General features: G+C 39.2%; 1 protein-coding gene across 6 annotated transcripts in view; it reads left to right on the top strand.

Moving 5' to 3' along the window:
• The window catches only part of wdfy3 (WD repeat and FYVE domain containing 3), a 400,898-nt gene that overhangs the window by 233,029 nt on the left and 152,126 nt on the right, over nt 1-15,743 (top strand). For all 6 annotated transcript variants that reach the window (XM_060826089.1, XM_060826126.1, XM_060826116.1 and 3 more), the window contains exons 33-35: nt 6,856-7,089; nt 12,153-12,252; nt 13,695-13,855. In XM_060826089.1, coding sequence (XP_060682072.1) covers nt 6,856-7,089; nt 12,153-12,252; nt 13,695-13,855 — 495 coding nt within the window. The remainder of the gene's footprint in view (nt 1-6,855; nt 7,090-12,152; nt 12,253-13,694; nt 13,856-15,743) is intronic.

A 15,743-nucleotide genomic window follows, 5' to 3' on the forward strand; every position in this document is an offset into this window, starting at 1 on the left:
AACTGAAGCTAGTTGCAAGTTTGTTTTTAGATTAGATTACTTACAGTGTGTGGCAACAGGCCCTTTGCCCCAACAAATCCACACTGACCCTGAAGAGCGACCCACTCAGACCCATTCCCCTACACCTAATACTACGGGGCAATTTACATGGCCAGTTCACCTAACTTGCACATTTTTGGACTGTGGGAGGAAACCCACGCAGACACTGGGAGAATGAGCAAACTCCACACAGACAATTGCCTGAGGTGGGAATTGAACCCGTGTCTCTGGTGCTGTGAGGCAGCAGTGCTAACCACTGTCACCGTGCCATCTACTGCTTTGGGCGAGCAAAACTTGCACTCAATTTGATCAGCGCAGCAGGTCAGGTAGCATCCAAGGAGCAGAAAAATTGACGTTTCAGGCATAAGCCCTTCTTCAGTGATTGTTGAAGAAGGGCTTGGCTTATGCCCGAAATGTCAATTCTCCTGCTCCTTGGATGCTGCCTGACCTCCTGCGCTTTTCCAGTAACACATCTTTCAGCTCTGATCTCCAGCATCTGCAGTCCTCACTTTCTCCTACTCAATTTGATCAGTACAAACCCAGTAACAATATTAGTATAAAAACCAAAAGAACTGCAGATGCTGCAAGTCAGAAACAAAGCAGAAGTTGCTGGAAAAGCTCAGCAGATCTGGCAGCATCTGTGAAGAGAAGTCTGAGTTAAAGTTTCCGGTCCAGTGACCTTCCTCAGAACCACAATACCTGTATTAATATTATGCTTAACCCGTTTACACAGTTGTCAAATATACAAGTCTAAAGTTTTAACGCCAAAGTAATTTTACTGCTTTCCTCCCTTAGCTCTGCACCAAACAATTATCATGCTCAGTGGTTGAAATCTGTTTAATTTTTTTCTTAAAGTTGATTGCCCTTTTATCTCCCTAAATTCTTTCTCCTCATGTAAACTCCTCCCCCCTTGATCACAGCATCTCCATGATCTTACAGCCTCGGGTGGTTTTGCTCATCCCTTTTATCTATTGACCAGACTGATTTCTGAGATGACAGGATTGACGTGAAAAGTTCAGTTTGCACAGAAAGTCAGGGGAATGGTGTCTCCTGCCCTGAAAGTCTCGGATGCATCTGTTCCCTCAGTCACTGCTGCAGATGTCACATTCACCTTTTGGAGGGTAAACCCATGGGAAGAATTGGTCCAGATGGAGTCCCTGGCCATGCACTCAGATCCTGTGTGGACCAGCTGGCAGGCGTATTTGCTGACGTGTTTAACCTTTCCTTGCTACAATCTGAAGTCCCCACCAGCTTCGAGAAGACCAGTGTTATCCTGGTTACCAAAGAAAATACATGCAACGTGCCTCAATGATTATTGCCCAGTGGCTCTGACCATCCATATTATGAAGTGCTTCGAGAGATTAATCATGGCTCATATCACCTCTAGCCTCCAGCCTGCTTCAATCCCTTGCAATTTGGCTACTGGTGCAACAGGGCAAATTCCATTTCCCAGCCCTACATTTATCCCTAGAACATCTGGATAATCAGGCTTCTACTTATTGACTACAACTCTTCCTTCAGCACGAATCCCAATCAAACTAATCTCCAGACTCCAAGACCTAGGTCTCTGCAACTGGATGCTCAACTTCCTGACCCACAGAACGCAATCAATGAGGATAGGCAACAGCACCACCTCCGCGACTGTCCTCAATACTGGCACCCCTGCGAGGATGCATGCTTATTCCTTTACTGTACTCTCTGCACACATGTCTGTGGCAAAATTTCATCCAAACTCCAGCTACAAGTTTGCTAACGACACCACCATTGTAGGCGAGGTATCAAACAATGACAAGACTGAATAAAGGAAAGCGAGAGTGTGCTTGGTGGCATGATGTAAAGATAACAACCTCACCCTCAAAATAAAAAAAAACTTAAGAGCTGATCATCAGCTTCAGGGAGCACGGGAGGGCACACCCCTATCTACATCAATGGAGATGAGGTAGAAATGGTTGAGAGTGTCCTGGGAGTGATCACCAACAACCTGTCCTGGACCACCTATGTTGATGCAATGGTCAAGATGGCACAACAATGCCTTTTCTTCCTCAGAAGGCTAAGGAAATTTGGCATGTCCATAAGGACTTGCCAACTTTTACAGATGCACCATAGGCCTAGGAAGCATTCAATCTAGAAGTATCATGGCTTGGTATGGCAACAGCTTTGCCCAGGACCATAAGAAACTACAGAGTTGTGAACACAGCCCAGTCCATCACACAAGTCAACATTCCATCCATTGACTTCATCTACACTTTCTGCCTTAAAAAGGCATCAAAGACCTATTCCATCCCAGTTGCAATCTCTTTCAACCTCTTCCATCAGGCAGAAAATACAAGCTTCAGCACCCCTCAAATTTTAATTCTAATATTAATCTCGCTTTTGAACTACTTTGCAGCCATATTCCTCACTCTGTTTGATCACTTTATGTTTTTTGTTTGGTATGATCTGCCTGTACTGCACACCAAACAGCTTTTCACTGTACCCAGGTGCGTGTGACAGTAAAAATCAAGAGGGACTGGATCTTTTAGGATTATATTAACTGGAGTTTAGAAGCATCATCCTCCTTTGACATATTTCCTGAAAGTGAGCCATTTATGTGGCAGAGAAGTATTCCTTTCTAATAGATGGACACTGTATGTGCCTGAAGTGTCAGTACTAACAAGAACATTTAGCATGTAGTGTCGGTTATACTCACTCTATTAGTTTGTCATGCATGTCTTTTGAGGTGCTTTAAGGACTGTATAGCTTTTGCTGAAGTCCTATGATAGTTAAATCTCTTCTTGGGAATGATCTGTGCTGCTTCTATACTTCGGCTTCACTTAGCATCTGTATGGCCATTCCTTGACTCGCTCTTTTGACTGGAATAAATCTGACCGGTTCGTCAGCAATTCCGAGAACAATGCAATCTCTTCTGATCTCCCAACTCATTGTAGTTACATTTTTCTGCTATTCAGTGGCGATTACTCATGAAATGATATCTGTCCTCAACTAGATACCTAGCTTGTCTATTAAATCTTGTTCTCTCAAAGATTTTATTTGAATGAGATTCAAGTAATCACGAAAGGCTTTCAGTACTTCAAAAAGATCTGCTGTTCCTTCTACACCTTGGCAAGCCATAACATCATCAGTTTATATTCCCAATTGTATATCAAAAGTATGAACTTGTTGAACGTATGGTTCAGTATGTAATTTTGAAGTATTCTGTATCCCAAGTTATTTTCTTCAAGATGTCCATCTTTGTTTTCTGTTTGGTCTATCTCTGAAATTGAATCGTCCTGGCAATATTATTTCTGACCCAGCGTCTTCCCAATTTGATTCATTATTTTCCTTGCTTAATGAGCATTTATTCTGTAGTAATGAAAAACATAATTTTGCAGCTAATATGGAGAATTCTTGATGTCTTGTAGCAAAAATGGAGGATTCCTGCATTCCTGCACCTCGAATGAGTGATTCCTGAATTTTCACTGGAAAAATCCTGCTGTTTGCAGCCATATGGATAATTTTTTTATTCTTAATGGTTTTACTGAATGATCATGCTGCCAGTGGCCTTCATTAACTGCACTTGTTTTTTTCTAAACTTGTCCTTTTATTTGCACTTTTGAAGATAAATCTGCTACTTTAACTTTCTTCCCCCAGAAGTTTACTGGTATCTACATCTCTCTTTATGATATAGTTCCCCCCCCCCACCCCTCGGGTTGATTCCTACTCTCTGCAGTTTGACTAATTGCTTCCTACCTTCAACATGATTTTAATGATGGATCTCTTCTAACTTTTCTTTGGCCTTAGCTACACAGTTTATAGCACTGCTGCCTCTCAGCACCAGGGTCCCAGGTTCGATTACAGCTTCGGGTGACTGTCTGTGTGGGTTTCCTCTGGGTGCTGTGGTTTCATCTCACAGTCCAAAGATGTGCAGGTCAGGTGAATTGGCCATGTTGAATTGCCCGGAGTGTTAGGTGCGTTAGTCAGAAGAAAATGGGACTGGGTGAGTTACTCTTCAGAGGGTCAGTGTGGACTTGTTGGGCCGAAGGGCCTGTTTCCACACTGTAGGGAATCTAATCTAATCTTAATAAAGTCTTATTACACCACTTTTGCCAGATGAGGGCTGATGAGATTTCTTATCTACTACATTTTCACTTTAATTCTGGCTATTGACATGCCCAGGTCTGTAACCTTAGTTTAAATTGATTTTCTGGCCCTTGATTTCCTTTGCTGTAACTTTGTCACATTGAGTATGCCCACTGTGCTGTAAAGATTTTATCTGAGCTGCAAGTACTATCTCACATTTTCACTTTCCATTTGTTGTACTGTGTTGTATTCTTTTTGGATTTAACCAACGGTTTAACTTCACTCAAGGAGTGTCCAACATCTGTTCACTTTACGTTGAATGCCAAATCAGGACTGCTCATACAGCCTACCACTATATGATAAAATTTGTATTTGCTAGTAATTAATTCTCTTTCTCCAAGGAGCTCTTAACTCCCTGCTACAAAGCATCTTTCTCAAGTCAGAATGCTTTTCCTTTGATTGTAGATCATTCCTTGTTGAATCTTCCCAAGAGGGTTTCTTCTGTAATATTTTTAAGTGTTCAGCTCTTTCATATTGTTGACTCTCCTCCATGAGCAGGCTGAGTCGAAAGATGCTCAAAATACCATAACCTACATCACTGTCAATGAATGCTAAGAGGTGGCTAAATTGAATCCACACTGTTGCTCACAGTGTTGGATGTACAGTCTTCACTGCTGATCACCTTTTGTGTGTGAGACTTTCTGGAGTGTTGTTCAAAATGGGTTACATTTGTTGCCATCTTCTTTTATGGTATGGAATTACTGGACCCAATTGGTCAGGTGTGGTGAAGGAAAACACTTGCTAGTCCAATGAGAATATCTTATCTTAAACAAGATATACTTGTTATGCACTGAGTGTGCAAGTCTCACTGAAAGGATGGACATTGCATGTATGAGGGGAACCCCGATAGGTCTTAATCGTTTTGAGATCGTGGACTGTTCCACCCAGAGGTTCATAAGACAACTTCACACTGAGGTGGTGCTTATGCCTCAGTCCATATCCAACAATATCACATTCCAAATCTGTTCCCATTTACCCAGACCTTCATGGTTGCACCCTTTCGGTCAGGTTTCTGTTGCAGGCACCATATTGAAACACAAATATTATATATGATAGTGACCAAGTTGAACTCCTTTTCACCTTTCTTGACCTGTCAACAACTATTGATGTGTTTGACCACACTATCCTCCAGCTGCTTTCCACTCTTGACCAAGTTGATGGAACTACTCTCATCTGGTCTGTTTTTACCTGTTTTTCATAGCAAGGGATTCACTTGTAATGGCTCTCTTTCAGCTCTTGGAGTAATGTCTCTGGTTTCATTGACTTTATACTTGGTCCCTTTTTAGTTGTCATATCCCTGCTGCTCCTTAACCATTTGAAGGCAAGGTGTTAGTTTTCATTTATTGGACTGTTTGGGCATGCTGGAAGGGATCAACAGAAATTTCCTCTCGTTAAATATTAAGACTGAAGCCAGGGTTTTTGGTTGCCATTCAGAACTCTGTGCATTGGCTACTGGCTCCATTCCTGTTCTAGACCACAGTGTGGGATTAAATGTCACATTTTTGGCCTTGTATTCATGCAATCATTGAGCTAATTTCCACCTCTGTAATACATCTGCTGAAATGTACTCCTTATTCTTCTTCCATGTACTACTCTACATAAACTTGAGGTTATTCACAATTTTGCCATCCAGGTCATAACTATGAGCAAATCCCATTCACCACACGTCTATGATCACTGACCTACATTCACTCTCAGTCAAGCAACACCACAGGCAGAATTTAATGTAGGTGATGAGACTCTTGCCTGTTGACTATGAAGCAAACAAAAAGCCTTGTATCTCCTTTTTTTACAAAAGATCCAACTAATTAAGTGTTAATTATTCACTTCACTATGTAGTAGTGTGCCTTCACCCAAAACCGAGGACCACAGGGACAAAAGTCCCACTGACAATGATCACAGATCAGCAGCTCTTCTTTGCTCACTAATGCCACTGGGGAGTTAGTAGCTGATCCTTGTAATGCATTCACCAACACCCAGGATCGTTAAATCATGGCAAGAGGCAGTCGAGGAATGCAGGTTATTGGAGGGGGAGCAGAAAATGTGACAGGTGACTTTCATGAGGTCCTTCTGCTGATACCATGTATTGCAGTTGGGTGTATAAGAGATCTCTTTGGTAACCCGCAAGCATAAAAAAAGAAGCCTCTGCCCAGATATTTGCCCGGTTTTGGTGAGTAATCGGTGAGGAGTCAGGACGATCGTCCATGAGCTGTTCTGCCATATCCTTAAATAAGGCAAAGGCTGGAAGGTGACAGGTGCTCACTGGGTATCCTTTTCTCCAATTAAGTGCCCCCAGCCACTAAACTTGTTGCAGGGGAGAACATTAAGTATGCTAGATTTTGTTTTCAAATCTGTCTGTGGAGTTGCCCCTCCCTATTACTGAATTTCCTCCATACAATCTTCTGCTCCATCTGTACTCTAATTCTGGCCTTTTGTTCCTCCCAGATTGTAAATACTGCACTGTTGGTGGCCTTTAATTGTCCTAACTTTTGGAATATCCTTACTTTCTCACTTTCATCCCTTTAAATATACAATATAACCAATACAACCTTTGGTTGTGTAGCCTGATATCTCCTTATGTCGCTCAGTATCATACTTTGTTTCATAATATTTCTGTGATTTGCTTTGGGATGTTTTATTACTTTAAAAAGTACAATGTATCTGTAAAGTTGCTTTTCTAAAATGGGTTTTTTTTAGGTGACTGATCATGATGATGATGTCGGCTCTCCTGCTGAAGAATTCAAAGCATTTGCAGGTGATACAGGCATGAATAGGAGTCAATCAGAATATTGTAATGTCGGGGCAAAGACTTTCCTCACCAACCACCCTGCCAGGAAGTTTGTATTTGATTTCATGCGTGTCCTTGCGGTAGAAAATTTATGTCTTGCACCTGCCAGCAAACAGACTACTCTCATAGACCTGTTATTAGAGGTAGGTGTTGATCAACCTGAAATAATACATGTGTAAATGATTTTTCTCACTATTTGTCTATTTTCTTGACCAAAAGGTCAAGATATTCGTCTTAATCTGTAATTCATCTCCATGCACAGATGGTGAGATGACTTGATCAAAATATACATTCTACGATTTTATAAACTAATCTCTGGTTAAAAAAAATTGAGGTTCCTTGAAAGGAAGGATCAGTGTCAGGTTGATTTTTTTTAAAAGTGGCATAAGTACAGAACAGCGAGTCATAATAACTTATTGATTTTCACTTTGGAGAATGGGAAATTACACTTAACCCCCAGGGTTCAGTGCTGAGACACTGCTTTTTTTTTCCATGACCAGGATATTAAAATACAGAGAAGAACTTAAGAATTTGCCAGTGATGCTTTGCAGCCCAAAAGATTACATTGTATGTTTCTGGTTTCCATGTCTCCATCGTAGCTGTTCTGATGATGCAGTTGTCCATGTCAACATCTTTTGATATGTCCTTTTTCCACCCCTTCAGCCAAAGACTCTCCTACCTAACTGTGGTTGACAGGGTCCTCAGCCACATCTAATCCATTTCCCACACTGTTGCTCTGCTGCCTAGACAATGATGAGGTTTCCCTGTCCTCACCTTTCACCTTGCTGTCTTCCATATTTAAGGTATTATCAAATTTGATGTATGCCACCCCACCCCTCTCCTTAGGATTCAAAGGGGATCATTCCTTCTGCAATAGCATGATTCAGTGCTTAATCACTTCAAAATCACTTAGTTCATTTTCAGTGGCACCTTTCCATGTAAGCACGGGTGATATCATATCTGCCCTTTTAGTTCCTCTTTCCTCACCATCCAAGGCTCAAACACTGCTTCCGGGTGAAGCATTGGTTTTCAAATACTTCTTTTTCAATTTGCTAAACTGCATTTACTGCTTGTGGTGTGATCTTTCTCCACATTGAGGAGACAGACACTAATTGGATGACTGCTTTAATTGTTGATTAATTCCACTCGGTCCCCAAGCATGCTTAGTTATTTGCAATTTAATTCCCTAGCTTTCTCTCTCATTAACAGCTTTCTTCTCTGACCATTAACTGAGTCAAATTCCTGAAATTCCTTCCTGAAAGGCATTGTGGGTCTGCCTAGATCTAATGGAATGCAGTGGTTCAGAAAAATAGCTCACCACAATATTATCAAGTGCAACTAGGAATTGGCAAAAAAATGTTGGCCTAGCCAATTAAATCCTCATCCCATTAATAAATAATGAAAAAGGCTATTCCATTGATACTGAGAGTCAAAGACTCACATTTTTTCTAATAAGCACTTCCACAGACACCTGGATTCAAAACGGAGTTCAGCTATTTTGAGGCTGGAATTATTTTTCTGTCTCACTGCACTACCCCATGCTCTTTTTCCTTTCCCTTCCCAACCATCATGACCACTACTAAAATTACAGATGTCTTTCTTAACTTTGCTGCTTGTTGTTTTAGGGGAGCAGCTGCTTGTTATTTTGCCATTCACACCTTTCGGTCCCATCTTTAAACTCTTGTTATGTTGCCACTCTCTTTGGTTATTTCCAGCAATTCTCTTGTAATTGCAAGGAGCATATTCTGAAACTGATCAGCAAGCAAGTTATAATAAACTTGGTGTTGCATAATGTGACAGGATTAATTCACAGCCTCAGGGTAAAGGCACACCTAAATAAATGTGACAAAAATATGATTGAGTTTTGCATCCTGTTTGAAAGGGATTAGTTGCAGGACTAGTATGTTGAGCTTACATAAAGGCAACTATAATAGGGCATGGAGGCTGAGCTAGTTGAAACTGAATGGACATGCAAGGCTAGAGGATATGTAAGTAGAGAGAGTCAGATGTTTAGGGAATATTCCCCACAGAATACTCAAAATAAATCTACTCCTACTGTAATGAAAAGTCCTAAAAGAAGGACCCACCATCTGCACTGAATTCAAGTAATTAAAGAAAGTATCAAAATGAAAGAGAAGAAATCAATAACTGAAAAGTTGAGCAGTAGGTCAGATTGATTAGAAATTTAAAGAATGCCAGACAGTGACTTAAAGGCTTATCAGAATAAAGGCATTAATACTTTGAGAGGAAATTAGCTAAAACACAAGAATGGACAGGATGAGTTTCTGCTAGATGAGTGCTAATCCTCTAGATTGTGAGAATGAGGAGTTACTCATTGATAATAAGGAAATGGTGGATGTAATGAAGACAGAAGCAAAGTAGTTTTCATTACAGAAAATACAAACAGCATTTCAATAGCATCTGTAAATCAGGAGATGGGAGGAGGAAAGGAATTTAGATTAGATTAGATTACTTAGTGTGGAAACAGGCCCTTCGGCCCAACAAGTCCACACCGACCCGCCGAAGCACAACCCACCCATACCCCTACATTTATCCCTTACCTAACACTACGGGCAATTTAGCATGGCCAATTCACCTGACCCGCACATCTTTGGACTGTGGGAGGAAACCGGAGCACCCGGAGGAAATCCATGCAGACACTGGGAGAACGTGCAAACTCCACACAGTCAGTCGCCTGAGTCGGGAATTGAACCCGGGTCTCAGGCGCTGTGAGGCAGCAGTGCTAACCACTGTGCCACCATGCCGCCCACAAATTTAGTGAATTGAGTTCTGAGGAAGGTTCACCTGACTCAAAACATTAACTCTGATTTCTCTCCATAGATGCTGCCAGCAATTTCTATTTTTAATTTGGAATTTAGTGAAATGAAATCGACAGGGAAGAGGTATTAGATAAACCCATTGGGCTGTGGGCTGACATGTCTCAAGATCCCAGACATACCTAATTTAGGGTCTTAAAAGACTTGGTCAGTGAGGTAGTAGATGTGTTGGTGTCTTTTTTCCAGAACTGCCCTCTATTCAGGAAAAGTTCCATCAGACCAGAAAATAACAAATATAACCCCTGTACTCAAGAAGAGAGGGAGATAAAAAGGGTGCCAAAGGCCAGTTAACTTGCCATTTGTCATGGGGAAGCTGTTAAAATTAACCGTAAAAGTACAACTTTAGGCTTGGATAAGTTCAAGGTAATTGTGAAGCAAAAGTTGTATTTAACCAATTTATGAGACTTGTTTGAATTAGTTAATATGCTATGGATAAAGGATAGCCAGTAGGTGTACTGTAGTTCAGTTCCCACAAAGTATTTGGTAAGGTTTTACATCAAAGAAAAATTCTAGAGGAAGACCCACATTTTGTGGTGATCTAAACAAGTTAAGGAAGGCATCAAATGTAAAGAAAATGTCTATTATGGAAAATAAAGGATCTTAGTGTCAGGAGTAACATTAGCCTGGATAGAAGATTGACTAGCAGTAAACCAAATATACATCAATATGTATTGATTGACGGGATGAGATGATGGAGTCCTGCAGGGATCTGTGTTTAGTGCCTCAATTTCTTACAATTTCTATCGGGGTTTTAGATGAGGGGAGTAACCACATGGTAGTTAAATTCACAGATGACCAAAAGATAGGAAAGTATGCTGTGAAGAACTAGGAGCAGGAGAAGGCTATTCAGCCCTTTGAGCCTTCACCATCATTCAATACAATCATAGCACCCATTTCGACCTCTTCTGCACTTTTCTTCTTGCTCCCCAAAACCCTCCAAATTATAACTTATTTTTTTAAAATCTGTTTATTTCCTCCTTAAATTTAAACAGTCTCGGCATCCACCTCAGTCTAGGGTAGATCATTCCACAAATCCATGACCCTTTGAGAGAAGTAATTTCTCTTTATCTCTGTTTTAAACCTTCTACCCCTTATCCTTTACATTCTAGATTGCCCCACAAGAGAAAACAGCCACATGGTGCCTCCTTGGTCAATTGCTTATAAGTGTAGAGTCAGAGATCTACACCATCGCCCCTCATGTTCTCAGTGCAACCATCTAACTATTCCAATCCCATTTATCAGTGCTTGGCCCGTGGCCTTGTATATCTTGGCATCTCAAGTGCACTTCTGAATATTTTTTAAATATTATGATGGTTTCTGCCTCTACCACACAATAGGCAATAAGGTATTCTATACCTCCATTACACCACCTCTTGTTCTTCTAAACTCTAGACAGTATGGGCTGAAGCTCCTCAATATCTCTTAATTAGATAAACCCTTCATGTGGGAATGAATCTCTGTTAAACTGCCTCCAATGCTACTACAATCCTCCCCAAGTAAGGGGACTAAAATTATACATAGTGCTCTAGTCTAATTATTGCCTTGTACAGTTGCAGCAACATTTCCCTACTTTTATATTTTTAACCCTTTTCCATTAAATGCCAAAACATTCTTTACCTGCTGTGTATTACTCAAACAGCTCATGACTGCAGAAATCCAAGTTATTGAGGGGTTTAGTTGCTCACATCCATTAGTCACGAAAAGCTGGCATACAGGTACACCACATGATCCAAAAGTCTGATGGGAGACTATCCTTTATTATAATTAGAATTAAACATGAAAATCTGGATGTTACACTTCAGTTAGACAGGACATTGGTGAGTCTACGTCTCAAATATTGTGTGCAAATATTACCTCCTCATTTAAGAAAGGATGGAACTGCAATCAAGGCAGTTCAGATACTTGTGAATTAAAGAAGTCCAATGTTTTCACATGTAGATGGGAAAGTGGGATCAGAACACAAACCAATCACTATGTTCACATTGAATGGCTTAAGGGTTGAATGTGTACTTTTGTTCCATTTTGTATGTTCATATTTTGTTTAATATCTCTTATCTTCTGATCTACCACAAACCTCCCTGATTTTCTTCTTCATGTCACGTCTTTAACAGCTATTATGTCTCTCAGTTTAGCTGTTCTGATCAACAGTTGCAACTTGAAATATTGATTCTGTTTGTCTCTCCACAGAGTATTGCCAGCACATCTATTTTCGTCCATTACATTCTCTGTATACTTTAAGATTAAACAGTTGTTTCATTTTCAACCACAACTGTGGAGCGTGTTTTATTGAAAATTAAGTTTAACAGGATTATAGTGTCAAGCAAAGTAATAGAGATTCTTAATGTAGACTTTTCTTTGCTGTTGTCAAGGCCTCACCTGACAGATCAACACGAGCTCAGCAAAAAGAATTCCAAACTTGCATCTTAGACAGTGTGATGGATCATTTATTGGCAGCAGATGTTTTGTTAGGTATGTTTGACTACCTTCAGATAATGCTGTGGAAGAAAAAGTATCATACTTATGAAAATTCCATTAAAATGTTCCAATGAACTGTTGAATCAATACTATCAGATTATTTGTATAATGATTTTATTGGCTTTACTAGTTATTATGTAGAGTTGCTTGCATTTGATATGTGCACTATTTAGTTTTTTTGTGAAATGAGAACATCTATAACAATACAAATCCTACGATAGGTGCCAGTAATAATAGTACAAGTGCGGTGCTTACAGATGGATGGGAATCTGAGATTTAGTGATCACAAATATTGTGAAAAAACGACATCTAAAACAGATTACCATTGTAGCTGATCTGCATAACCTATTACTACATTTGCTTTTAGATATTTAATCGCCGGCAGTCCGTTTTTGGCAATTTCAAATAACTGCTCACACTTTCAAGCAAAGTCTCTAGCTAGATATTATCTATACCCAAACCCACAAACATTATCATCTAGAAAGACAAGGACAATAATACGTAGGAACGTGTTGGTTCACTCACAGGCCACTTGCCGTAATGACTCAGAAATATATTACTGTTCCTTCAGTGTAACTGTGTCAAAGTTATTGGATCTCCCTTACAGAATTGTGGGTACACCTACAGAAATGAACAACAGCAGTTCGAGAAGGCTGTTTCACCACCATCTTCTCAAGGGCAATCAGTGATAGGCAATCAATGCTAGCCCCGTCAGCAACACACTCATCTGTGGATACTAAAACTGTCTTTAACAGGTCAATACATAGAAGCTTTGATTTTGCAAACTATTCCAGGCTGTCTTAAAAACTGAAAGATTAAATGATGCTGGTAGTTCTTCATTACATTGATTTTTATTCATTATTGGGTGTGGTAATTTCTACTATGAGCTGATAAGATTCAATCTCAAATTTTGTTTTTTTAATCTTGTGAATTGGTTGTATGTACATTCTTTGACTCTTGTAAATGAATTTAGGACATTTCCTGAAATGATTATTGTAGTTCTGATACTGGAAATTCAAATTTTCCTGTGATCATGATCATATGCTAAGTATCAGACTACACTTTTGAATGAGGTTAATATAAAGTGCTGCTCTATTGATTAAAAATGAACCAGAAAATGCAGTGATAAATGTCCTGATACTTTATATTAGAATGTCACATGAATATCCAAGGAGGGAAAATTTTAACACGGCAATAGATGAAATTGATGTTCCAAAGTTATTGAGGGAAAACTATCATTTTAAAGTCTCACTTCAGATTGCACCCTTCTTAAAATAAAAAGTTGTTACTCATAAAGTGAAATGCATAACTAAAACCTAAAATCTTTATAGAAATAGTGGACTAATCCATTTTAAAAGTTATGCAATATACTTTTGTAATTGCCATACTCATTTTGTGGTTTAACAGACCATTTTTATGCTTCGCAAATGTTTCAGGTGAAGATGCAACACTACCAATTACCAGTGGAGGAAGTTACAATATATTAGTGAACAATGTATTTTACTTCACACAACGACTCGTGGACAAGCTTTGGCAAGGCATGTTCAGCAAGGAATCCAAACTTGTGGTTGACTTTATTGTTCAGCTGATAGGACAGGTAAGTTGATAGCATGAATGAGTCTCAAGAAAAATGAAACTGACTTTTCATAATATTAAAATGGTAATTTATAATTATGTATAAAGTAGAATTCTGGACATTCATTGGATATCAGTCAACATGACATAATAGTCCAGAATTTGCTGAAAGTTAAGAAACAAATCAGTAACCTGTGTTTTTAAAGGATATTCAATCCAACATATTGAAGCAAGAAAGTGTCCCACACAAAGTTGCAAATTGCCACAAAATATTTGAATGATTTGAGTTGTTTTGATATGAACCTCCCAAAACTGAATTTGCAACAGACTTTGGAATTGGTGTCAAGAAATGGAGCATTTGTGTTCTAGAAAATTAATTACCATGCTGCACAAGTTAAAGTAGCTATCTAACAATGACCTGTCATCATCTAACATGGTCTGATGGAATGCCTGAGATCTAATGGAAAGAGGGAAGGAGTGATGGATATATCAATTAGGGTTAATTGCTGTGAATTGGTTGTACAAATATGGGGAACTAATAAGCAGCATGTGAATTTTGTGGCATGGTTAAATGAAATAAAGCTCTCACTAAATGTGTGGACTTGTATCTATTTAAATACAATTATCTTTAGTATATAACATTGATCACCGAGGATGGCTGCATCAAAATGTAACATTTCAGATTACACAACCATTTCCTGAAAATATTTCTTATAACCAGTGAAAGAATTAAGTTACAATGTGGACTTGGGTTACTACTTTATCAGGTTTGGCCTTGACATCTTTGTAGCCGTACAGGAGGAGGATAAGAATGTTTTTTTTTCAGTTTTGAAGACTGATTTCAATATAGATAAAATTTTGAACAAATTAACTTCCATGGATAAAATTTATCAAAACGTTTTAACGGCTTATGAAGAGTAGTCAGACTTTGACAAATTTAGGAGGACATTGAAGAGTACGTAATCAAAGGAAGTAGATTGTATATAAGGCTACAGAACGTTCATTTGGAAATACCTCCAGCTCTGTTGGCATCTGTGATATTGAATTGTGCCAAAGTATCAGGCATGAACAGACTTCTAGTTTTGACACGAGTTAGATTTGCAGATAAACATATATTGCTAGAACAAATGACATAAGCCTTAAAAATATGTCGCTAAGAAAGCCTTTCTTTCTAGCAGTGTTTATAGCACAAAGAGCAAAAACACAAAATGGAAGATATGGTGCTAACGAAATAGTGAGACAGTCTAGATACAGATTTCTGACAAGAGTATGAAAAGGAAACTGTAACTAAAAGAAATTAAGACAACTACTATTGACTGTTTTGAGAAATGAAGAAAGTTTGGTACTTGCAGTTTTAAATAAAAACAAATGTTCAGGTTGTCATCAATCAATGTTTCAAGTATGATTCAAAATACTATTCTTGGTTTTTAGAGGTATGATTTTTGCTTAAGGACATGCGTTGAAATAACATGCAAAAGGTCTCTGGTTCAAATCTGGGATAAGTATTCATCTAAGTGCAAATGAAGAGTGTTGTAAAGCTGAAAATACAATTGAAAACCGACAGGAATACCAAAGGTTTAGGGAGGAGGTGAAAAAGCAAGTAAGAGCAGCTAACCTAAAGAGGAATCCCCAGGTCATTTTTTGGGCAGATAAACAGTAGAAGAGTTATTAACGGAGGAGTAGGGCTAATCAGAGACCAACAAGGGATTTACCACGCAGAAGCAAGGGACATGGCTGAGATGTTAAATCAACATTTTGCATCCCCTTTACAAAGGAGGTAACTGACCAGGCAATGGTGACAGAGGAGGAAATTATCGCGAAAAGGGTTCAGAATTAAAAAGGAAGAAGTCTTTGATAGATTGTTGGCATTTAGTCATCCAGGTGCTGGGACTAAATGAGATGCATTCAAG

Source organism: Hemiscyllium ocellatum, chromosome 1, assembly GCF_020745735.1.
Source record: "Hemiscyllium ocellatum isolate sHemOce1 chromosome 1, sHemOce1.pat.X.cur, whole genome shotgun sequence".
NCBI classification, from domain to species: domain Eukaryota; kingdom Metazoa; phylum Chordata; class Chondrichthyes; order Orectolobiformes; family Hemiscylliidae; genus Hemiscyllium; species Hemiscyllium ocellatum.